Raw genomic sequence first — 25,715 nt, forward strand, 5'->3', positions numbered from 1 at the left:
ATTTTTATCATAAAATCGCACATATTAACTCCATTTAACAACAAAATTCTTATTTAATTTACTACTTTTAGTGTAAAATATGCTTAGGGATCACATGAGAAAAGTTTCATTCCTGGAAAAATAGGGGAAGTTGAGGTATTAGGACAAATAATGAAAAAAATGAGATTTGTAGAGTAAATATCAAAAAGTTTGATGTTTTTGAATTTTACCTTTAACGTTTTTATTTTTGTTTTATTCCTCAGAATTTTACACGTTCAATAAGTTACATTTTGTGAAAATTGATTGAAGAATAATAGAGATATATGCATGAGAAAATGATAAAATTTAATATGACTGACAAAAAGCCCTATAACCCCAACTTCTCGTATTCGAACTAAGGTCAAAAGGGTTCCGTTCGATTTCTGAGATTTTTTCACATTAGAAAAATTACAAAATATGTATGATTTGCATCACGGAGCAGAAAAATCATTAAAAATAGGGGATTTTGGGGCCAAAATGACCCAGTACCCCACTTTTCCGCATTTTTCAAGAAACAAATATATCTTCATTCAAATACTTAGCTTATTTCCTTTCAAAAGAGGTATAAATTGTAATTTTCTGATTGTTACTTCAAAAGTTAAAGCATTCAATGTATTTTTCCTCCATATTTTCCCATAGTACCAATTTCAAAAAATTTCAAGCGAAGTGGGCGGGGGTCTAAAATTGTCCAAATGATGTGAAATTTGGCATCTGAGCTTACTTTGACATTTGTCACAATATGAGAGGGGGGGCCTTTGAGAATTCAAAAAAAAGTTTTTTTTGCAATGCCCTAGTCGTGGTATTCAAACGTGATCGTTATTCATTTTTTTATCAACTTTTTATTTAAGAATACCACCATTTATTCTAAATTAAATGGGACTGAAACGACCGTAACGTGGTTTTCTACCGGCCACTTTAAAACCCAAGATGGTGCCCTCCGATTACCACATAACAGTGAGAACCATCATCGATGTGGATGTGATTTGAAAGAGGGTGGTCAAGAGACATGATGATTAACATCATTTGGAACGATGAATAAGGAACAAATTTGGGTAAATATTTTCAAAAATCTTTAATAAACAAAAATACACATATGTGTTTTGTTTTATATGCTCAAATTGTGTTGTCTATTCATATAATATCATTTCATATCATATCATATCATATCGTTGGATCGTTAGTTTGAATAAGATAGCAGCGCTAGTCATGCATACTAATAAAAGGTCAAGTTCCGCTACGAAACGTGGTGCAGTGAAAACCCCTTTTTTTGGTGAATTTTAGGCTGGAAAACGAAGACATTGACAAACGCAGGACATATTTTTTAATATATCGAAGCTGTTAAAATATTCTTCTTTTATCCCTAGATATAGTCTTATAACCCTTTGCGATTATTTAGTATAACTTTCCTTTAAGCGGCTGTTATAGCGCAAAATAAAAAAACCATTTTTTTTGAAAAATTAATTTTTTGAATTTTTTACATATCTAAGATAAGAAAAATATGCTCAAAAGAGAAGTTACACGAACTTGATTTGGTTCGACTGATAAAGCCTATCAAACGGATTTTCATGAGCCTGATAAAATCGGGTCAAAAAACTGACAAAATCGGTGGCTTTGCTTTGTACGATCCTTTTTTTCCTTGAGTTATGTGTTTATATTTAGGAACATTATTCAGAGTCCGACTATACGACGTGGATTGATTCATGATTTATTATTATTTATTATTTACACCATATTCCACGAAACTCGGAACATTATTCATGAATCCTTTTAATCTTCGTGAACTAGTTCATAATTCCTAATATATTAGTCACGATTCAATATCCGTGTGCGCGAAATAGTTCACAATAGCATTAGATCTAATTTATGTATACGTGAACTGAATCATGATTCCTAGCGAATTAGTCACGACTCACCTCTTCGTGCTTGTGAAATAGTTCACAAAATTATGATGTCATATTCATCGAAACGTGAACTGATTCATGATTCCTAGTACTATAGTCATGTCTGACCACCCGTGCTCGTGAAATATTTCACAAAATCATAAAATGTTGTTCATGTATTTATGAACTGGTTTATGATTCCTAGAACATGGCTCCTGATCTATTGTTTGTATTTGTGATATTTAGAAGATCATTTTCAATTTCATGCCACTCTGCACATGGTCGTGGAATTTTCACGTGAACTATTTAACAAAATTTGAGTATTGTTCACGGAATATCATATAACTGTGTCCAGATTCTAGCAGATATAAGAAAACTAATCGGTCCTTGTACATCGTTATTCTTTTGATAAGGTTCAATATGATGTCCGGACAGAAATCGAAAACGGCGCTGAGCAACAAAAATATATTTTAGAGCCACAAATCGAGTTCATGACATAGTTCACAAGACGAGCTCTCGCGAATCAGTCACGTTTTCATGATATGGTTCATATTGTTACGTTCTCTGAGTGAAAAATCTTATAGTTATTAAGCATGAATATTTCCACTTGTCAAATCCGAATGTGATCTCAAGAAGAAAATATCAGGATAAAGAGCATATAAAATACAAAAATTGTGACTAAAATAACAAATAGTCGTAAAACCTTGAACACCAACCTCTTTTCTTCTGATTAAAATATCACGATAACGTGAATTAAAAAATAGAAATAAAAATTACGGAAACCGTGACTAAGATCCTAAAATCATGAACATAATTTACACTACTGTACCAGAAAAAATCCGCTGCGAAACTCGTGAATAAAATATCTCGAAAACGTGAATATAAATTACGAAAATCGTGACCAAGCTCCTGGAAACATGAGTCTAAGCCGTACAACTCGTGTCTAAAATATCAAAATTCGCTACTAAAATCCTGAAATCGTGAACGCAAATCACTTTAATTGTGATTAAAATATCACGTTAAAGTTCCCATGAATTATAAAAATTGTGACAAAGATACTGAAATCATGAACATAAGTTACACTACTAGTGCCTAAAATATAAAAAATCGTGACTAAAATCCTGAAATCATGAATACAAACCACTCTATTTCTGACTGTAGTATCACGATAGCGTGAATAACAATTAGGGAAACCGTGACTAAGATCTTGAAATTTTGAACATTAATCACACTAATCTGTCAGAAAAATCAGATGCAAAACTCGTGATTGAAATATCACAATAGCGTGAATTTATATTAAAAAAATCGTCGCTAAGATCCTGAAATAATGAACATAAATTGTGTTACACTGCCAAAAAAAAGACTCAAGTATAAAATATCACGGTAGCGCGATGAAAAAATTCGAAAATCGCGAAGCTCCTGAAATCGTGAGCATCGTTTAAATGTCGGTTCTTTTTGTTGATATAAACCAGCAATCCCCAATTTATGGACGAGAATCATAAAAAATTAAACATGTGCAGGGAACAACCACATTAGCCCAACCAAACATTGGAATGTAACGTATATGTATGTGTGTATATTTTTGGCGCGAACAAGCCTTTTGGAAAACACAAAGAGTTTCATGAATACGAGGTTTATTATTCATAATTTCATCAACTTGGACCCGGTTTTCTTAAATCATTCAGTTCATGAAACCGTGATTTCTTGTTTATGAATTTATGAACAGAACATAATAAAAATCCTTATTTATTTCACTAGATCATTTTATTAATGAGCAAGCAGCAATATTAGTGTGCGTATATTAAAGCTTCGATAAGTGTCCGAGTTGTTCGGTGGCCTTTTTGAGGCAAATACTTTTAAGTTGTTAAAATTGATTTAATAAAAGTCAAACAACCGAAATATAATTCTGAGCTCTCAATGATTTCTGTCGCGATGCTACCAATTGAAAAATCTGTTGTTGCGTTTTGAGACCAAGCTCATACTGAGAGCATTCGAGCTTTCTGTAAGCAAAGGGACACTAGCTCTGTCCCACATCAAGAAGTTACAATCAAAATAAGCTTTTTTAAGCAAGCTACACACACACGCGCGCGTAAAGTGGTATCCACTGACAATAGCGACGCTGTCGCTGTCCAAACTCAAAATCGGCTGTTGATTCCGTCCGTAACTTGAATAACCGTCGGTTTCACTTCAATCGACTGGCGAACCAACATCAATGGCCGAACCAGGCAGTAGTAGAGCAGTTCCACCAAGCTAAACAAACTGATACCCAAACACAGTCCCAGTATGCCTCCGCAGTTTGCGACGAAATCGATTGTCCCGTACACTTCGTTCCGTTTCGAGCTGAGAAACATTGCCTCCTTGAAATAGATTCCCAGTTTCGATATTTGCTTTCTGTAATAGAAGGAGCGTTTTAGAATAGATAAAGCAAAATCAGTTTGTTACACTATACTTGCTGATAAAATCCCGAATAGGTGGCCAAATCGGAGCATAACGCAACTCGAGCGTTCGCTGAAAATCATACGTCGATTGGGTGATTTCCGCATCATACAGCAGCGCGGTACACGAGGGTATACAGTTGCACGGTACAGCAAAGTTGCCAAGATTTTTCAAACGTTGCTGAGCGTATTTTTTCAGAAGTTTTGGTTGTGCACCCAAAACACATTTCATCTCCCACGTCGAACACATACGAGTTCCGTTGGAGCGAGGCATTGAAAACTTAACGCAACCGCAGATTTTCAGCGTAAAGTTCGTTATACATTCCAGTTCGCAGTTGCTTTGGCTGTAGATGCGAAAAAATTTCAGTTCACGTTCCCAGCTGAAGTAACACTGGCGCCTTTTTGGACTGTAGCTTCGCAGTGCGTCAGCCGTTCTAACGATCAATGGTCGAACCGCTATCGTAATATCCCGAGCAAGCGTTACCAGAACAAAATTCTTTTGCACCCGAGGATAATCGTTTGGTGAATGAAGCATCACCTTAAAACCTTGCTCCTCCCGACAGTGCTGCTCGATGTCACTGTTAAAACTCATCAGCTGAACCGTTAACCCTGCCCCAAACCCAGCTCCGAATGCTCGAATTGGATGCGACCCTAGCGGAGTACCGAATTTAAACCCATCCTCAAGGCTCCAGTTGGTAACGGTTTTGGTCTCAGTTAAATATTCGTAGTCACCGTGAAGAACACCCTTTCGAAACATGTCGTTCTGTGAAAAACCATTGTACGTGAAGCATACGCCCTCCTCGGTGATAGTTTGAGTGAACATTTTACTGCAACTGAAGCCATGCATTTTGCACATCATAAAAGTGTCATTCTGAAGGATGGAGAGTCGTCGTAGAACAGATACCAAATCTACGGTTGATTTTACTCCGTCGAAGCTAAGGTTTTGTACCGAACTGTGAAAAAATCGGTCACATATCTGTAGCACTGCCAGCAGTTCGTCTAAGCTGTTGAAAAAAAAAAAAATAACAGTTAATAACTTCCAGCCGATCCCGAGAAATTGTCCAACCTCGCTTGATCCAACGTCTCATTCCGGGTACCATACGCGAATCGGTAGAAAGATTCCGTAAAATTCATCAACTCGGAACGGATCTTCGCCGCCGGACAGATGGTAATCGCTGGAAAGGGAATCGTCCAAACGGGTGTAGGTTGTTCGTCAAAACTCACAATCACCGGATTTTCGTCCCACTTGCGATATACTTTTTCAATCAGCCGACCACATCCGTACACCGCCAGAACTATGACGACAAACCACCAAATCCGTTCCAGGCGGGATCTTCTCGAACTGATATAGCTGACTCCGTGAACGGTACTGGTGGAACAATATTCGCGAAAGAGATCTCGCAAACCGGTTCTAAGTTGAACTGATGTTCTAGACTTCGGCTTGGGTCCATGAATTGGCTTCCGGTGGTGGGGAAGTGGATAGACTGGTTCCGAAGGATGTCTGGGACCGAAAACGTGAGTCCAACCTAGTTGATTCTTGAGAGCATGCATTTTCGGTGCACGTTTCAGAACGAGTAGGTGATTACTGATCAATTTTAAACTGCATAACATTAGAGAGGTGTTTGCATTGAAGTCAGCATGCTAATTTAGATTAATGTTTAATGACAAGCAACGGGCGTGTTAACAACTGAAGTGATGTGAATCATTTATGCTTTGACATCATACAGGCTAGGTAAACTGTCGTTAATGATATCTCACTGAACGTGTCGTGTCGAATTTAAACAAGTATTTTATACACTCGGGTGGAAATGCTTTAAATCTGTCCTTACACATTGAAAAGTGACATTTTACTCAGCTTGAACAACTTATCACAGCTCATCGAACTCAATTGAATCTGAATCTGAAAACTCTCGGAAACCAGTAGGTTGCATATAACGGAACCTAAAAGCAGCTTATACAACAATAAATCTCACCATCTCGGCTCGGCTACCTTAAACTACTTTCTCCTGAATACACGTATCGCTCGCTGCTGTAATAAATGTAGCGCTGTCGGTACCAGCGAAATGGCAAAGCTCGAACAAAAACCATCCAGTGAGCCAGTGGAATACACGTAATAATAAAAAGTGACAGTGATATATGTATGCTCTACCTGCACGAACCGATCTTGCGCCTTCGAAGGAAACTGCTCTTACAAGACTTTAACAGACCGGGTTTTTTTAAAGCGGCGGTGGAGAGAAAATGGTTGAAACACAGCGAAAGATTACATTATAATGCGAACGCATGGTTGTTTGAGGGACAGTTTCAATTCGTGTACTATCATGCGTTTCTTTTTAACCTCAATATGAACGATTTTAAGGTTAAAATTATCGAAATTATTTCCCACGGTGCTTTTGCGAGCTTGCCTTGGTTGAGCATTGCAACTATCATGTTGCATGGATGAATTTATTTTTAATTTTAACGGATTTTCCATACTAATGTTCATATAAACTTTGAAATTTTTGGAGGGTCCGTAGACACAACCGATCGCTACCAAAATTTGCACAATTACTACGTGCCATAAAAGGAATCAGTAGAGCCTGGTGGAGCTAAAAGTCATAAATTGAACCAGTCTAATGTAAATAGGATAGTTTCTCTCACTAAACATTCTGAATTTTAGCATCCTGGAAAACAAATATCTAATTGGAAGCTTTTCCGAATACCATGTAACGGCTGAAGCAGTTTTAAGGGTGGTCCTTCAAAAAATCAAAGTGGTGAAAAGTTTTAAATTAGTTATTAGAGAGGTGTTCCGAGTCCCTCTCATCAGAATCTGACACTAACTTGGTGACAGGACTAAGCTAGCGCCGGATTGACGCTAGCTCCAAAACTGAAAACACTATTTGCGTTTCTGGGCAAAGCCCTAGTTCTGCGTGATGTTCTGCAAGAGTTCTGAGTAAGCTGATAAGAATTATTGGAATTGTGAATTGATATTCACTGATCTTTTGACTTTGAGACCAATAAGCTCTCATTAGAATTTTTTCTGTTAGTCTTCAAACAATTCACAATGGAGCTCACACGATTTTTTTTTCAACATTGAGATACCAGCGATACATAGGATGAATGCTTCTTTTTTGTTTCAAGAGCTACATATTCATCGTTTTCATGAAAAATGTGTATTTTATCGTTTTGAACAACTTTTCATAAGACATTTTTAGTATAAAATATGATCGTAAAAAGTTATATTAGAAATTTGAATATCGTGAGTAACTCTACACATGTCGCTACCGCTGTTAGAGCTTTAGTATCTACAGTAAAGTTCTTAACAACAATGTTATTCTAAAACATTACTAAAAATCGCAAGCTTCTAGCTAAATTATTTGTGGAAATACATTTTCTATCTCAGTTTTAGGGGAATCAATCACTCAATCCGTTATATCAAAAAATGCGTCAATTTAGAAACTTCTTCGAAGAAGTCTAATGTCTCAATGCAATAAATCAGGAATTATTGAATTTTGATCGTTAAAATGGCGTTTTGAAACACTGTGGGATGGTGGAAAAATACAAATTTCTGCTTCAAATGAGACTAACGGAAGAGCACGTTCCAGTAGCAGCCTCAAGTGTGACAGCTGAGTGGTGAACGGCTCGTAGGAAACATGTACTAAAATATTGTGAAAGTATCCTAGCCGAAGTTGTAGAAGTGTGTTACAAGAGAGAAACGTCATTGATTCTCAAGGACGCGACTGCATTTATTTGCCGGAACGGTGGAACCCAGAACAATTCCCCAATGCAAAAAAGGCTTTATATCCTTTCGGATATGGTTTGAATTCGAATTTTGTTGACATTATGGACAAAATTTACTTACTGCCTTATACCAACACAACTTAATCCGTGATGAAATAGATTGATTGAAATACACTCTACAATATAATCTGTCCGCATGTAAAAGTATTAGTTGGTTTTGCTTCCCGTTTAAAATCAAACACTGAACTCGGTCGAATCACATCCAATTATCTTTCATATCAAAGATAATCCACTAGGTATTCTGATGATTGCGAAAGAATATTCAGCTATGAGAGATATCTTGGAATTTCGCCCAGATAAGGACTACTCTGTCTAAAGGAAGCAAATGATAACTGGCGACAACCGTTTTATAGAGTATTACTGCGTCTACATGCCCGCTCCGAATGTTGAGGTAGATGGTGTAGTCATCGATTCGAACTTGCTATAAGTGGATCTACTAAAGCACTGGACTGGCTATTTCAAAGACAATTTTCTCCAGGGAGTAAAGATTTTGAACGTTATTCGCACACGATGGGACAACATTTTGTGCCCCTTCAAATTCATGTCGCGTGATATTTGGCGGGATGTTTTTGCGTTCAAGTACGGCTTCTCCGACATTGTTTGTACCGCGCGTCTTGCATTACAACATTGCACTAATAACAAGCAAATGGGCCTTTGTAGCAACAGTAGCGCAGAGAACCATGAAGATGACTCTAGCGTTAGCAACGCTAAAAAATGTGCCTATTGTGGGGAGAGTTTACATGATCTATTACCATGTCCTGTGTACAAGCTTCGCCTAAAGAACCTGAAGCGGTCCCTTTCATGACGAAAAATTGTGAAAATGTATACTTTGCACCTATTATTTTGCAGTACACTTTGAACACATATACAATGGCTCGACAGCCAGGAACCCGATGAGCTACATTTCGATGCTTAAACACTTGAAACAAAAAAAAATATAATACTTAATTTGCTTAATCAGCTTTATTTGAAAGTTGTCTTCCTTCTAACTTAATTTGGCATGCGTGGGTAGGTCTGTGAGGGGGGGGGGGGGTGAAAATCGTACAGCCGAACAAACCTCAGCTTATTTTCGTATGATTGGTGGGCAAAGGCGATGGAAATGAGAGTGAGGTGGGATGGGCTGGAGTTCTCAGAGTGGTGTGATTAGGGATAGGGTAAGGGGAGGGTGGTACAAAAAGTGGTAACTCCCCGCCACACACTCCTAGGTACGCCCCTGTTAAAATCCAATCTTAGTAAAAATAAATTGGGCCTCGAACGTCGAACCCAAACGAACGATGTTCAAACTCTAGTTCAAACATCCGTGTTCGTACACGAGAACGGCTCATATAATGCAAAAAGAGTCACCGCTAGTGATGATGAAAGTGAGAAGGAGAAACTTGGTGCCACGAACCTGTGTGTACGAGAGGTGTACGCACACCGTGTACGTACATGGAGTTCGGTTGTGCAGGTGAACATGAGCACGTGTTTTGCTATGAACTAGCTTGTTCGAGTTCGTACACAAAATGTGGGTTTAATATGAGCACAGAACCAGAGCGAACATTGCGTACGATGTTCATTTGGGAAGACTGCCAAAAAGTCGATTTTTGTGAATTTTTTTTTCTAGATTACATCTAATCATTTTAAAATAGAAGAAATCAAAATTGCAAATTATATTTTTCACCCATTTGCACATTTTCAGTTTTTTGCGTACATGGAATCAAGAACTGTCGTAGGCGACTTTGGTCAGTTATTATTATCTAGACTGGCGTGAACTCCGGAACCTGAACTCCGATCGACAAATAATTCAACAGAAGACAGTTGTACGTTTCATTCTAGACTATGTTGGTGGAAATTGGTCCAGCCATCTCTGAGAAACAGAGGTGATAAACACACACATAAAAGAAAACGGGCGTCGAATCCGTTCGCCAGAGGTCGTTTGGTGAGGTCACCACCCACCAGCAACAGCTGAATTTATTCAACAAGAGCAGAAGGAGGAGAAGCAGTAGCCAGAGACCGCGAAGTGCTTGGTGAAGGAGCTTCACAAATTTGTGGAAGTAATATTCAATGTCCATAAGGACATTAAGGAGATGGTTCTCAAAGTCTGAAAGACGTTAGTGTCTTAATATTGTGAGGGAGTAGGAAACGGTAGCACTGAAGACTGGGGTATGACTCTAAAGTGATCCTCGCCAGAAGTTGGAAGACCTAGCGTCTAAGAGCCAGACTTGCGAGGACGCTTCCACTGCCGAAGGAAAAGATGCCACTCAACAGGGAGAGCACCGTTGTAGGTCAAAATAAGAAGCAAATGAGAGAGTAAAGGAGACAGCAAAGGGAGGAAGGAGGCGAGAGAAAAGTGGAGCAAAAGAGGGAAAACCTCCGGCTCGTTAGAAAGCGCCAAAGGGAGAGGCTGTGTTCGTCACAGTTAATAACGCGACGGCGTATGCAGCACTCCTCAAGAAGGTCAGAACGAATCCGGAGATGAGGGATTTGGAGGAAAACGTGATAAGAACCAGTCGTACCCAAATAGAAGAGATGCTCTTCGAATTAGAAGAGGATCCCACGATTAACAGCTCGACTGCGCAGGTGATTATGAAAAAATCGCTATGCGAAGTGGCAGATGTTAAAGCCTTAAACCCAGAGATGGTGATTGTGTGCAGAGACCTTCATCAAATCACTACGGAAGACGAGCTGAGAGGTGCACTGAAACAGCAGTGTAACCTGGGCTAGGCGCACATGACATCCCGGTGAAAGAAGGGATACGGAGGAACTCAGACAACGATGATTCGTTTACCGGTAACTGCTGCAGACAAGGTGCTTGAGGTAGACAAAGTTTGGGTTGGATGGTCAAGATGCCCATTGAGTGAAGAAGCAAGCACAGAAATGCTTCAAGGCTTTGGACATTGAGCAGGGGCTTGCAAAGACCCGGATAGATCCGGGATGTGCTGGAAATGCGGAGAGACGGGCCATCTTGCGAGAGACTGCACGCAGAGGCCAAAGTGCTTGCTCTGTATTCCAGCGGACGGAAACAACCATCTGACGGGTGCCATGCTTTACGAAATGCTATGCTTACAAGAAGGCGACTGCAGGCCAACGGTAATGGAGATAACCCAGATAAATATGAATCACTGTGACACCGCACAGCAACTGTTGTGGCAGTTTACGACAGAAATTATGTGCGATGTCGCTCTGATCGCAGAGCCATGTCCCCCTGATAACTGTAACTGGGTGGTGGATAGATCAGAAACTTCTGTGATACAAGTTATGGGCAGATTCCCCATTCAGAAGTAGTAGAACTCTCATACGAGGGCTTCGTGATCGCCAAAATCGACGGCGTCTTCGTGTGTAGTTGGAACAGTTAACCGAACTGTTGATCAACCGAAAGCCGGTAGTCATTAGTTGTGACTTCAACACCTGGGCCGTGGAATGGGGCAGTAGAGAAACCAACACAAGAGGGTGTATCCTGCAGGAATCTCTAGCGATGTTAGACGTACGATTGTGCAATGAACGACGCCACAAACCGCGAAACCTGGAGCCAAGTATTAGATGACGTCCAGCTTACTGGTGGAACGAGACGCTTGTCTCAGATCCAGAAGGCGGACTCAGAGAGAAGTATCGTAGTCAGGTAGAGAGGAGCGCAATGTTGCGTTTCGAAAATCTAGAACCGTTTTTAAAACGGGAGATCAAGTTCAGCAAGTCAGATTGCCACAAGGAGCTGTGTCGAGACGTAGACGCCAATCCCTGGGGCGACAGGTACTGAGTCGTGATGGCGAAGCTGAAGAGCCTGTCGACGCCAGTCGAAATGTGCCCGGGTTGATAATAATCGTCGAGGGTGCCTTCCCGAAGCACGATCCAACTACCTGGCCAACGAAACCGCACGGCGAGGAAGAAGGAGCAAACATGGATGATCGACAAGTGGCTAACGATGAGCTTGCAGGAGCATTGAAGCGACTGAAATCTAGGAAAGCCCCCGGTTCTTATGAAGTACCAGACGCGGCGTTGAAAGCTGCCATTCTAGTATACCGGGACATGTTCAGGATGTGCCGCAGAAGTGTTTAGATAAGGGCAACTTCCTCGAAACGTGGAAGGTGCAGAAGCTGGTGTTGCTACCAGGGAATCCGACCTCGTATAGACGTATATGGTCAAGGCTCCGAAAATGGCATTACAGTCGAAGTTTTTTATCAAATTTTGCGTCAAACTATTTGTTTTCTAATATTAAAAAATATGAATGTTGAACCCAGAAAACAATTTCATGTCTATCATTTATAAAAGTTTGTTGATGCTACTTGCATGACCTGAAAATGACTAAAAGACCGTAAGGAGATTATTTTTTTCCTTAAATAATTTAGTTATAGAATGCATTTCAAAATGATTTTTCAATTCAATATGCTCATGAAAAATTGTCCTTCAAATGTTTTTAAGTTTCTTTTGACATAATATGTTACTTCGTGAAATTACGACCTTTTCAAAAGTTATTCACGATGGTTCATTAAAACCAATATGTTTTTCAAAATAAACATGAAATTTCCCGTTAATACTCAGTTCCTAGATTAAAGATGATTTGTGTACGATTGTCTTGATACCCTTGCTTAAATGAAAATGCAGAACTGTAACGTGACAGATTATGGTTGTAACGTGACAGATCATTGAGAATACTCCATAACATCGAAAACAAATTTTTTCTTCAGGAAAACTATATTTCAAACTCTTCCTTGTTTTCTAAGCTTCAACTTAAAACTGTGTTCATGCAAATTTGGGGGCCAACGGAACAGAGTTTTTCTATTTAGTCGGGCAACCTCCAAACTAACTGCGAAAATTATCTAACGTGACAGACGTATCAAAATGACAATAAAGTGAAAACGGTTAAAGATAGAAAAAAAACTTTCTGCAGAAAAAATGTGCGGTTTAGTGTCCTTAATAATGTGGAGTTGTGATAGAATCTGGTTTTATCGTTTTTGCTGACTTATTTTATGAAATATGCGTAGAAATGTAAAGTGACAGACAGAAGCCATGACCATATGTGTGTGGAGTACACTCGTAAAACTCCTGGGAAGAATCATTTTCAACAGGCCAACAAAATGCATAGAGAGCGATCGTGGACTGTCCAAGATACCACCTGACACAGCTCCTGTCGAGCCAAAACTGCTTCAGAAAGTATTTTCATCGGTTCGGGTATACAACGAGACACAGGAGCATGTGGTCTTCAGATATCCGAGATTCGAAGCGATGCGCAGGAAGAAGCTTGAAACGGGAGGAGCGGACACCAATCCGGACAATGTCGTTTGTCGAATGACAAGTGATGTAAACATATGGAACACAGTCGACAAAGTGGTAACGCATATCCCGACCGACTTACAGCGGAAATGGTGTGATGAACAGCGAGAAATGGATTCGACAGAGCAACCACCGCTGAGAAACTCTTCGTCGGAGTAGGTTAAATCCACCGCCGGGGACTGACTGAGTAGACTGCGACTGAGCGCCGGGTATGGAGCGTCGGGGAGCTAGCGAACCAGACGCGACGCTCCACTCGGCATTATCGAATCGACTACGACACCCTACCGGTTGACCCGATAGATCTGCCCGATATTGCGAAAATCAAAGAAGAATCGGTATCGGGAGAGCTTCTTCCGCCGGGAACTCTCCGTTGGCGCAAGCTGAATTTACCGTCGGGGTCTAGACCGCGGCGAGACACCTTCAGTCGCGGGTTGTCGGGGCATCAGCGAACCGGACGACCTGCTCCACTGGAATCGCCGAAATGACCACGGCACTTGGCTGGTCTGATCGGTTTTGGGAGAACTTCTCTCGCCGGGGAACTCTCGGAGTAGGCTAGATCCATTGACGGGGACTAGACCGAGTAGTTCCTGAACAAGTGACCACATAATAATAATGCCATAATTTCGTTTGGCTCAGAGTTATTATTGTGTTGCCAGAATATATTTTTAACCGACGAGCACTGAAATAACTGCAGCTAGTTATGTTTCAAAATCAAAAAGATTGAACAGATTAGAAAAGCGTACACACTCAATTCGATTCTGCAATTTCTTAACAGCCGTTTAGTTAGCAAATTTTGAAACATATCTCAGTAATGTGAGATTATTTTTACTGATTTTCGGCGAAATATTTTACGAGTATCAGCTACGATCCGTCACTTTTACTGAGATCTCAGCCAAAAAGTTGATCACTGAGATCTCAGCTGTTGAGATTTCGGAAAAAGATGCGAAAAAAGCTGAAATTCGCAGAAAAAAATTAAGTGTGTACCTCAGTAATATGCGTCAATTAAGAAAGTCATTTTTTCTTAATTCTCATACAAATAGGATTTATACAGACATATTCAAAAAGAAAACAATACAACAAGAAAGTATCTACTATTCATGCTCAAGTTATTCTGAATTCAACACAATTACCTAATGTTTTGTTCAAAAGATTTTTCTTTAAAAACTCGGCAAAACCCTTCACGAGTCCTATTTATAATTACACTTCTACCACAAGGAGTATACACGACCAATCTTGTCCATTGCGGATGTACAACGGGGGGCTTGACCATTAACAAAGCCGCATCCATTAAGTGGTTTCCAGACTTCTGGAACGCCGGTTTCCACCCGTTTACTTTATGACATCTACGTGACCAGCGCCCCTTTCAGAACGACCAGTCAACCGGAAATAAAATTCAGTCTGGCGCTAATTTTAATTGCCAGTGTAGGACGCGTCGCGAGTTGAGGTCCGCAGAAAAAAAAAAAACAAACCTGTCTGTCCTTCACAGCAGCGTATCTGCGCGGCATATTCGGACTGTGCAAAGCTGTCTCAGCAATTAAATCCGTCAACAAGCGAGAACACGAATCACTCGTAATCCGCTGCAGAGTCTGCCCCCATGCGGACATTCATCAAGAACTTTTGTCGGGTGCCGTACTTCGGCAAAAAAGCACCGTGTAAATATTGTACAAGAGAGCAATCAACTGGAAAATCACGAACGCCAATCCCACTCTGCTTCCCAAACGGATCCCGGCCGCCGAGTGTTTCCCCAAATGGCACTGATAAAAAAGGGCTCGTGTAATTCGCGCGCGATACAGCTATCCCCGATAACAGGCGGAAGAACAAAAAACCATTCAACGCCGAGTGCTTAATAAAATAACCGTCTATCGATTTCAATTCAATTAAGTTAATCAAGTTATTTCCAATCCAATAAAATTCAATCCGAGCGAGCTGTCCTTGTCCTTCAGTCCCTGCCGGTGGTAGAAGGGTGTGCACTATTGGCCAAAGCCTTTGATTTCAGTTGCGATGTGCATCAGAACTGAAAATTCGTATCCCGTGTGTCCGCTCGTTCCGTCAATGTTGGTTATAATGTTCCGAAAAAAAGCTGAAGCTCTCTTTCAGAATCCAAAAGTATCACCATCATCGACAGCCCGGTTCGGTCGGCCTATCGGTCGGAACCTATCAACCTATCGGGCCACATATGAGTGCATTCCTCCGATTCGCCAGACGGAGCGCAGATTGACGGACCACGTAGTCAAACGCTTTGGCGAAATCAAATGCCCCCGCATCCCATTTCCCCGGCACCTCGTCGACACATTGACTCGTTTGCAAGCCATTTTACATCATGAATATTAATTAGTTTAACGAGCACCCGCTTTTGCCACTACATATGCGAAGCATCAGGAAGACGGATCTGGCGTTAGGGAATTGTGTGCTGCTTTGTCCGCTTCGAGGGTGCCTCAGGGTTCAACGACCGATTGCTACCGAGCGGAGAGGTGGCTGTTTGTTCAATCAGTGTCTGCGGACTGTTTGAGTGCCTTTCGGTGGACTCAGGCATGCAGGGTGAGAAATCTGCACCTGTCTGTGTGTGTGTGTGTGTGTGTGTGTGTGTGTGTGTGTGTGTGTGTGTTATTGGTTCCTCTCATTATTGTTGGGGATTGTACTCTTGTGGATTTTTTTCGTTGGGTGTAGTAATTATGACTATAACGATGACTTCAAAAATAAAATACCGATGACGGTAAGTTTTGTATAACAGTTCCACAAAAAAATCAGCATCTCTATAACTTCAGGACATCAAAAAATGAACGTTTTTTTGCGACCAGAACTGATATGATCGGTATAGAGTTTTAAAGTGATATTTTTAAGTTTCTCCATTCTTAAAACAGAATGATATAGAAACCGCTAAAACTATGAAGTTTGTGTCCGGATTCCAACAGTTAGCTTTCATAATTGGAATACATTTAAAGCAGACGGTTATGTAGAGTATTTCTGAAGGTTCAAGACTCGCTTCGAGGTTTCAGGAGTCACGGATCATTCTGCGATAAGACTAAATTTTGATAGTTTTTTTGATTTTCCTCACACCATACTGAAATATATAAAAGTAGAAACAGTGACTAAGTGTGGAACTCACTAAATGCCGTATCTAGTCTCTGAAGACGAATATCAAGTTGACTGGCGTGTCTTTCTGCGTCGAAGGTATCCAGAAAGTGTTGAATAGCATCGAATGTCTTTCGAAGGTTCCGCTCCTGCTTCTTCAGATCTCGTAGTTCAGCCATTACAACTTAGAGTTTGAATGCACTGTAACACAGACAAATTCTAAACAGACACTTTATTTGATTCTTCAATCTGATTAAAATTGCACTAGTTTTTTTTATACTACAAAAAACTTTCACTCGACTCGACGTTCCGCGCGCGACTTGACTGACCAGACGACCGATTGTGACAGCAGCGAGGGGAGCCAACCAAGCAGACAACCATCAATGGAAATTATCCGGAATATAATAAACCTTCCAATATTGAAAGACACAGCGATAAACCACAGTCCCCTGAAGGAAAAATCACATGCAGAGAAAAACTCGAATTTCTATAATCCACTTTAGTGCCACACCAAATATATTTGTGGTCTCATGCACCACCCCAAGCATGCAAAATACTTCTCTGCTGATGGCGGCTGGAGCCGCTTGAAAAGTTTAATCCAAACGCCAACTACTTCGTCCCGCTCAGCAAATGCCGCAGATTGAATCCACTTAGGGACCATTCATAAATTACGTAACGCAAAAATTGCCCACAATTGACCCCCCCCTCTCCCACTATGTAACAAAGTGTCACAAATTTTTCCATCCCCCCTCCCCTGTTACGTAACAAATTCCAAGAAATTTTTTTTTTCTTCGATGAAAACATGTTACATAACGATCTAGTTAACACCCCCTCCCCCCTATGTCACAACTTGTCACAACTTGTCGTACCCCCTCCCCCCTAAAAGCGTTACGTAATTTATGAATGGTCCCTTAGCCGCACACGATTGTTGTCCGCACTGGTAAAGTCTATCCGACGGCGCGAACTCCAAAGATAGCTTCAGCTGCAACCACACTGTTTGTGCGTCGGGGTCGATGTCCGATAGCCAGAGGTCAGAGAACCTTGAGCTTCTTTCTGCTAATCTGCTCACACAATTTTAGCGAACTTTGCGCACACTTTCACTGGTTCACTTTCTAAGTAAAAGTTCCTCGAAATCGAAAATTTGAAAAATTGATATCGAAAACGATTCATAATTCCACGATTACCAACAGAAATCAGGAGAAGTGATGCACTTTAAGAGTACAAATTTATTGTTTTTAAATGATCTAATAATTTTGTCTCTATTTGGATCTTGCATTTCATGTATTTGAATTACCGCAACCGCGACGAACCCTACCTACAGTAGTCTGCTCAACTAGACACGTTTGTTTCAGCCTGGATTGAAAACATTTGCGTATCGCGATGTGTATAACAATTTCGCGATGTTTATAACAATTCTAAGCAATATTTGTCAGCTGTAGAGTTTGGGAAAGCAAACAAATTAGCATAGGCCAAGATTAGTTCAAAAAATTTAGAAAATACTTGTGATTGCAGAAGCGAATGAAAGTTGTATTCAAAAATGATGGGAATTTGATTGACTACTGAATATAGTGTTGATTATTATTTGATAATTACTTCAATATAGAATTTATTGAAAAATCCCGCGTTTTTCGTATAAATTTGGGAAACTACGTTTTTTACTAGAACTGTCGTAACAGACGAACAAGACGCGTGAGGGTTTCCAAATTTTGAGATCCACCGTTAACACTAGTTTACAGCATTTCTGATCTCAATAAGCTGGTAGTCACTTTCAATGTAAAATCGTGTGCTTAATACGAAAATGAAATCCGAAAAATTTGCTGTAGAACAGTTTTTGAGTTAGCATAAAAAATTGATTCCACCGTTAAGTAAAATCCACATATCTTCGGTTCTAGCGCATCGATACGAAATATAATTATGTTAAATTAAAGATGGGTGAATTTACTTTTTACTGAACATTATGTTTTAGTGTGACTAATGGTTCTTGCGTTATTTACGAGTTTGTTGATCTTTATTCTTAACTTTTACCTATTTTTAAAGAAATTTAAATGTTTGGTCAAGATTTTGGGAAGATAAAGCAATTCTTTAAATCATGTTTTTAGTGGAACTTAAAGCCTACTAATAACCAATGAAACAAGCCCTTATCAGTTTAAATCGGATGAAAATTGTGAAAGTTATTCAATTTTTGAAGAATGTAAATTTTTGAGTTTCTCGGAGTCAACTTATTAAACCGTCTCGATTGCAATTTTTTCTAGGGTTTGTTTCATAATATATGAGGGATTCTTTGTTAGAACTCTGTGAAAAAAAAATTAATAATTTTGAGAGAATTTAATTTGAGTAATATTCGACCTCGTTTATCCAAATTATTCCAGTCTTCTGATAATAATACTTTCAGAGTCAGTAAAGTGATAAGTTGAAGACGGATTGTCGATAAATCGGACTACAAGGTTTTCAAGTCATCGACGTAGACCAGTGCACATACATCACCAATCAGTATCGTTGACGATTAATGCAAACAGTAGGGGTCCCATATTGCGGCCTTGAGCGCCTCCAACTTTGTTCTTAAATTGAGACGAGTCAGCTGCATATACAGGACTCTGTCACACAAGTAAGAACTCGGATATTTAACGAAATTCCGTGATATTTTTTTTTAAAAATATTCGATGCAATAATTTGGTCGAATGCAGCTTATTAGTACACTGCATCAATTTACGCCTCTTCCTCCATCTGCATGATGCACCTTTAATCTAGGAGATTTCTGATAACGAAGCTTTCATGAATAAAGACGATAACACGAAGAGAAATAACCAAAATCGTGACTAAGGTCATGACATTATGAACATGATTTACTCTGCCAAAAAATCCAATATCACGATAACGTACATAGAAATTATAAAAATCCTTACTAGTTTTAAGTTATATTTCTTCCTTAGGAGAGAAGTTTGGATGGAAACCAATTTAAGTAAGTAGAAAATTAGGTAAAATCATTTTTGCGCGTGAGGGATATGAAACCTATAACTAATTGCGTTTTCGTTTTTCTTGAATCCAGTGCAAAAAAGAGACAAACTGATTACATCCAAGCTTGAATGGGTGTAGCACCGACTGTACCGGTGTAGTGCATTGTCAACAACTAAAATGCCATAAATTAATTATGAAATTTGCGTTTCAATTTCGTCTCATCCGAATCTAATACTAACTTAGTTACAGAACCAAGTTAGCGCCTGTCACTATGTTACAGTCGAATTCTGATGAGTCGAAGTCAAAACACAAATTCTATGAATAGTTGCCTGAATCGTTAATTTATCGGCTGCTTTGGTCTATATAGTTCATACATATCAGTGTATCCCCAAATCAACTATAATTATACATAAAACTAAACATAGTCAGGACACAAGCACAGTAACCCTAGAAAATATTTGAGTGTAACGCCATTATTGCGCAAAACCCCTCGAGCGCAGTGCACCTTTGCGTATAGCTCCGTGCGTAATGTAGTTTGTCAATAATCAGCAATAATGAACATCTTTTGTGGAAGATACTTCTGAGCAAGTAAACCAAGGTATTCCCAACAGCATTGATTACATGTCACCCTCGAAAAAAAAAAACCTGGATTACTTCATGGTTATAAAGATTATTCCTACGAAAATCCGATTAATAATTGATTACTCCATTATTGTAAAATTCCTCGATTACTCTGGATTACTTGGAATCGAAGCGAGTTCCTGTTGGGATAACTTCAGGTTATTCGATTATTTCAAGCGGAAATTGCGCAAGTATAGCAATTTTATCGCTATTTTATTAGATAAATCATTCAAACATTCCAGTTTGCTGGATCATTTTAACTACAAAAACCAAAAAGCGTGTGAACCGACAAAAAAAATTGAAAACGATTCGGATAAATAGGAGGTTCTTGATAGCTGCACGGTGTGTATATAAAATGACCTTTTAACAAAAAAATAAGCATCGCTGAATCTTTCGCCATTCGTTAACAGACCTTTATACCTTTCATTTAAAACTTGTTTGAAAATAATCTACCGAGGGTTGACGAACATTTTTATTTTTTCAACTCAATGAGGGTGGCGTAAGTTAATACCATTAATCCAATAACACGGTATGGATAGAAATGTCAAACTAAGTCGGACTATTATTTCATTTTTCATTATTTTCTATTTAAATAGCAAAACCCTTGCTAGGCTAGCAAAAATTTCTTTTTCTATGGCTGTTGCTTCATATGATTCGCTCTACTAGCATTGGCGTTACCATAAAGTACGTCTAAGTCGACTGCTTTTGCTATTGAATATAAATGCTTCCAGAAAAAAACAGTCCACTTCGATTTGATTTCGACTTCGCTATTATTATCGCACAGTGTAATCGTTTTGGCATGTGCCTTTTTAGATCACCGTAGGCTTGTTGTGTTTAGTGCCTTAAAAAGTGAGTTTGAGAATCATTTCCGAAAAAGAAAGACAAGCCACCAAAGAACGATACTTGCCAGATATTGACAACAAAAACTGGTTTTATCCGACGCATATATGGTCATTTTGTTCCTAAAAATTACACTGTCAATCATTCAGAAAAGAACCTACGAAAGTTCCAGAGATAGAAGGAATCCTTTTAAGTGCACTAGCGTTAGGAAAATATTGCTACTAGCGGCTGTTTCTGGAATACCGTAAAAGTATACAAATATATCCCAAATATGGATAACTTTGATGGAGCTAAGCTCAGTAGAAACTATGGTCTCATGTAACCTGAAGATAGTTAACCTACTACTTGGAATAATGGGTTACAGGTCGTCTTACCCATGTCCGTATTGTTACGCTCCCAGAAACAGCTTGTCGGATAGGTCCGAGATTTCCATAACATTAGCAAGCTACCGCGAAAATGTATCAAAATGGCAGAAGCTAGCAGTGAATATCGTGAACGCCATTTATAAAAACGTGGAAAGCATTGATGGGAATGTAGCCGGATTGCAGGTCACGATGAGTAATAGTACAAGTCACAGCCAATTTGGACCCACAGGAACAAATTGTCATAAACTAATAGAACACCGTTCAATTTTCTATTTGGACGAATCTCCATCTGCCATCAGTTTTATTACCTATATCAGTCTTGTTTTAAAGAGATCCTACACCCTACAAGTTGGAGAAAAGCGAAACTTCCCAATAGTTAAAAATTTCATATTTTAAGATTCCATATGCCACAGCTCTGTGAATGTATGCAATCAGCAACATTCAGTAAACAAGCTACCGAGTCTGTTCATTTGGACCTTTCTACGGCTTGGGATAGAGTTAAGGTTCCCGAATCATATGAAAATTATTCAAACGCATTACTACATTCTGTTGCACTATATAATTCTTGAAACATATAAATATTTTGAAACGGATTGACAAATGTTGAAGTTTTTTTTTATGTAATACACACGCAATCGTGTTTATAAATAATGCTACTTTGGACTCTGTAGGACTTCGATTGAACTCAATGTTTTGAATGATCCGTGATAGTTAGAACACGTATATAGTAAGGTTCATAACTCATTATATTTATATTGAACTTGAAAAAAATTGTTCTGGATCCCTCGGTGGATTATTTCCGAATTGGTTTCAAATTGAAGGTAAAAGTTTCCTTAATCCAATAGTGAACAATTCAGCGATGCTTGTTTTTTTGCCATAATATTGTTCAATTATACTCACCGTGACTTGTTTATTTCTTATACAAAATCTTTAACATTTTTTATAAAATTAATAAAAGGCAAGCGGACAAACGATTGCTTTGCTTGCAATAGATATTCAAATGACCAAATGTCTTTCCGAGGGTCTATCTCCTAGTCCTCTTTTGTACGATTTGTTTGTAAGTATTTTCAAGAAAGCGTGATCCAGCACAACTAGAGCTTTTATTGCTCAGGTCTCAAGTCGCAGTAAAATATCTTGTGATCTAGTTCGACTCGAAAGGCAAATTATAATTCTGAACATAGGCAACATAGGACCATTGTTTTCCGTACAATAACAAGAACATGGTGGGGCACTCCGACGTATCAAAACTCAACGAGTCCACTTGCTTCAGCATATTCAATCAAAAATTTACCGCATTTCATAAACTGCTTCACTTTAGTTCTCCGTTGGAAGAAGCATAGAAGCATTCCTCGTATTTTCTGGGAAAACATGGAAGTATTTTAGCTAAAAAATCTTGCTATGTTACTATAGTTTGGGTCTTTTCCATTTGCTCCACTCTGCGCAATGAGTAGGGACAAACTGTATCTAAGGTGAGCGTATTAGAAGCAGATTTTTGATTATTGATCAGTTAACTTTAACGAATTTTACATTTATTTTCTCACTCTATTATACCAAAAGTGTCGACGAAATATGATTTCAAGGGGATAGATATGGCTGGCAATTTCATTCGGGTGATGCCTATGTCAAATCATTTTACGTTGGATGCGCATTCCCGGCATATTGCGCTTGTTGAGAACGTTCTTTGCGCTTGTCGCGACAATTTATCATGACATCGAACATGTTGTCTGGTCATGAGACGAGTATTGTGGCGCCAGATCTCAACTAAACGATTTGTTTTGCATTCTGGATGTGTTGGCTATAAATATCCAAAATTCAGTTATTTAATCTCTTTATTCCATCATTCCTTAATACTACTTAATACTTATATACTACGAAACAGTCAGGAAATCTTATGCTGTACTATTGAAAACCTAATGCTAATAACAGCGCGCAATTCTGACCCCAAAAAATGACCAGCTGAGGAATCTTCCGTGTGCCGTGTGGTGCAAGTTTGTGCTCATCTTTTTCCGGTCATCGTTGTCCGCCATCTCTTCCTTGTTCTTAATGTGCTCTCTACTACTAAATCCTTCTTGTTAATTTTGCTCTTGTGACTTCGTTTTGAATGTATTTCCAAATAATTGATTCCCCATGTAAATGGCTTTCTAAAGAACATTTTACACACCTTTCAATACCGAAATGTATTTTTGCTAGTTTTAATTGTTAAATCAAAGAATCTTTCTCGTTCAAAATGTTAAACGTATTCAGTCTTTAAAAATGTTCATAATTACATCCTTCATTCTTAAGCCTCGAGTATTCGCGCTGTTGTACTTTGTACAACACTTTGGGATTTATCGTTATCATTTTGTTGCAAAGACATTTATCAATGTTAAACCACTATGTATACCTCAGATAACATGGTCTGGGCAAGATATAATCATTTTTGTACACTGACATACTTCAAGTGCATTTTTCTTCTGAAGTGTCGTAAAACAGGAGGGTTTCCAATACACATCACAAACAGCTTCGCATGTTTGTTACCGTTAATCGAAGAGAATAGCCTCTACCTGAATGAAATGAATCACCACACTACGAGGTTCAAGAAAGCTATTCTGAACATAGAAATAAAGTACACCTTCCACAAAATTAAACAAATAAACTCCACACTAAAATCGTACATCAACAGGCAGATCATGGAGAACGAGAGTACAAAGTTCTTCGAGCAACAAAACGCCTTCCATTCAAGTGCAACAATAAAATTAAAAATTGCTTGTTAAAATTTAAAATTAGGTCAATAATATGCGCAATATGGGAAGCAAGGGTGGCAAAAAATCAATACTGAGGCTCGTTTTCCGATTTCGATCAGCTCCAAGAGCAGATATAATCGACTGATTCCTTCAACCCTAAAGTGAGGCTCACTTACTGATGGACTTCCCGCCCATCACTGAACGATAGAAAATAACGATCATAGAGGGATAGAATTAATACATCGCACACGCATCGCTTGTCGTGCCATCAGTAGATGAGTTGTAAATGTATGGCTCAGTGATAGAAAGATGAGCGATGTTATAAGATACTATTTTTGAGCATCTGATGTAGATATGATTCTCATAATGATGGAATTTTATGAGAATGAGATGTATGTACAATGGATGACGAAAAGAGAAGGGAAATAGATGTTTACCGCCATTTTCAAATTCAAGATGGCGACTTCCAGTTACGCAAAATCGCCAACAATCCTATTAATATGAATATTTTTGGAATGGGGTTGATGAGTACACGACGGAAATCGATGTTTGGTGTCGTTTTGAAATTCAAGATGGCGACTTCCGGTTACGTAAAATCCTCTATAATCCCATCAATATGGGTATTTTTGGAATGGGGTTGATGAGTACACGACGGAAATCGATGTTTGGTGTCGTTTTGAAATTCAAGATGGCGACTTCCGGTTACGCTAAATCCTCTATAATCCCATCAATAGGGGTATTTTTGGAATGCGGTTGATGAGTACACGACGGAAATCGAAGTTTGGTGTCGCTTTGAAATTAAAGATGGCGACTTCCGGTTACGTAAAATCCTCTATAATCCCATCAATATGGGTATTTTTGGAATGGGGTTGATGAGTACACGACGGAAATCGATGTTTGGTGTCGTTTTGAAATTCAAGATGGCGACTTCCGGTTACGCTAAATCTTCTATAATCCCATCAATATGGGTATTTTTGGAATGGGGTTGATGAGTACACGACGGAAATCGAAGTTTGGTGTCGTTTTGAAATTGAAGATGGCGACTTCCGGTTACGTAAAATCCTCTATAATCCCATCAATATGTGTATTTTTGGAATGGGGTTGATGAGTACACGACGGAAATCGATGTTTGGTGTCGTTTTGAAATTCAAGATGGCGACTTCCGGTTACGTAAAATCGTCAACAACCCCTTCAATATGGGTATTTTCGGAATGCGGTTGAGGAGTACACGACGGAAATCGATGTTTGGTGTCGTTTTGAAATTGAAGATGGCGACTTCCGATTACGCAAAATCCTCTATAATCCCATCAATATGGGTATTTTTGGAATGGGGCTGGTGAGTACACGACGGAAATCGATGTTTGGTGTCGTTTAGAAATTCAAGATGGCGACTTCCGGTTAAGAAAAATGGTCTACAAATCTAAAACAATTTCTTTTGCATAAAAAACTTAAGAATAAAGTAATAAGAAATAATTATGAGACAAGGAACTAAAAGGAAATAAATAAAGAATATGATTTAAGCAAAACCGCAATCTTGAATTTCAAAATGGCGCCAGACAGCGATTTCTGTCGTACACTCATTGACTCCATTCCAAAAATGTTGAGCATTAAGAGTCACAGCGAATACTTGTTTTATCAGCCGCTGTGTTTATTTTAGACCGACGAAATGGGGACACAGTTAAACTTCGATATACATCTCGGTTTAAAAATTGTACGTTATATCGAAGCATGCAAAATTCTCACAGAATTGTTATCTATGGTACTTTATTTTGTAGAATTTTG

The 25,715-nt window shown here is 39.0% G+C and overlaps 2 protein-coding genes across 4 annotated transcripts in view; one reads left to right on the plus strand and one right to left on the minus strand.

Moving 5' to 3' along the window:
• Window positions 1-25,715, plus strand: part of LOC131686697 (uncharacterized) — a 1,014,555-nt gene that overhangs the window by 229,154 nt on the left and 759,686 nt on the right. The gene's annotated exons all lie outside the window — the stretch shown is intronic.
• On the minus strand, window positions 4,034-5,884 carry LOC131686862 (pickpocket protein 28-like). Its single transcript, XM_058970857.1, has 3 exons — window positions 5,400-5,884; window positions 4,348-5,337; window positions 4,034-4,289 (listed from the first exon to the last, which is right to left on the minus strand). Exons 1-3 carry the CDS (start codon window positions 5,882-5,884, stop codon window positions 4,034-4,036), a joined length of 1,731 nt encoding a protein of 576 aa, XP_058826840.1.

The sequence above is a fragment of the Topomyia yanbarensis genome, chromosome 3, assembly GCF_030247195.1.
Source record: "Topomyia yanbarensis strain Yona2022 chromosome 3, ASM3024719v1, whole genome shotgun sequence".
Classification (NCBI taxonomy): Eukaryota; Metazoa; Arthropoda; class Insecta; order Diptera; family Culicidae; genus Topomyia; species Topomyia yanbarensis.

Excerpts from the sequence above, each read along its gene's own strand:
- LOC131686862 (XM_058970857.1), bottom strand. The coding sequence starts at position 5,884 with ATGCATGCTCTCAAGAATCAACTAGGTTGGACTCACGTTTTCGGTCCC. Across the intron at positions 5,338-5,399 it reads GAGACGTTGGATCAAGCGAG|CTTAGACGAACTGCTGGCAG; the intron begins GTTGGACAATTT and ends TTTTTTCAACAG. Across the intron at positions 4,290-4,347 it reads ATTCGGGATTTTATCAGCAA|AAAGCAAATATCGAAACTGG; the intron begins GTATAGTGTAAC and ends CTTCTATTACAG.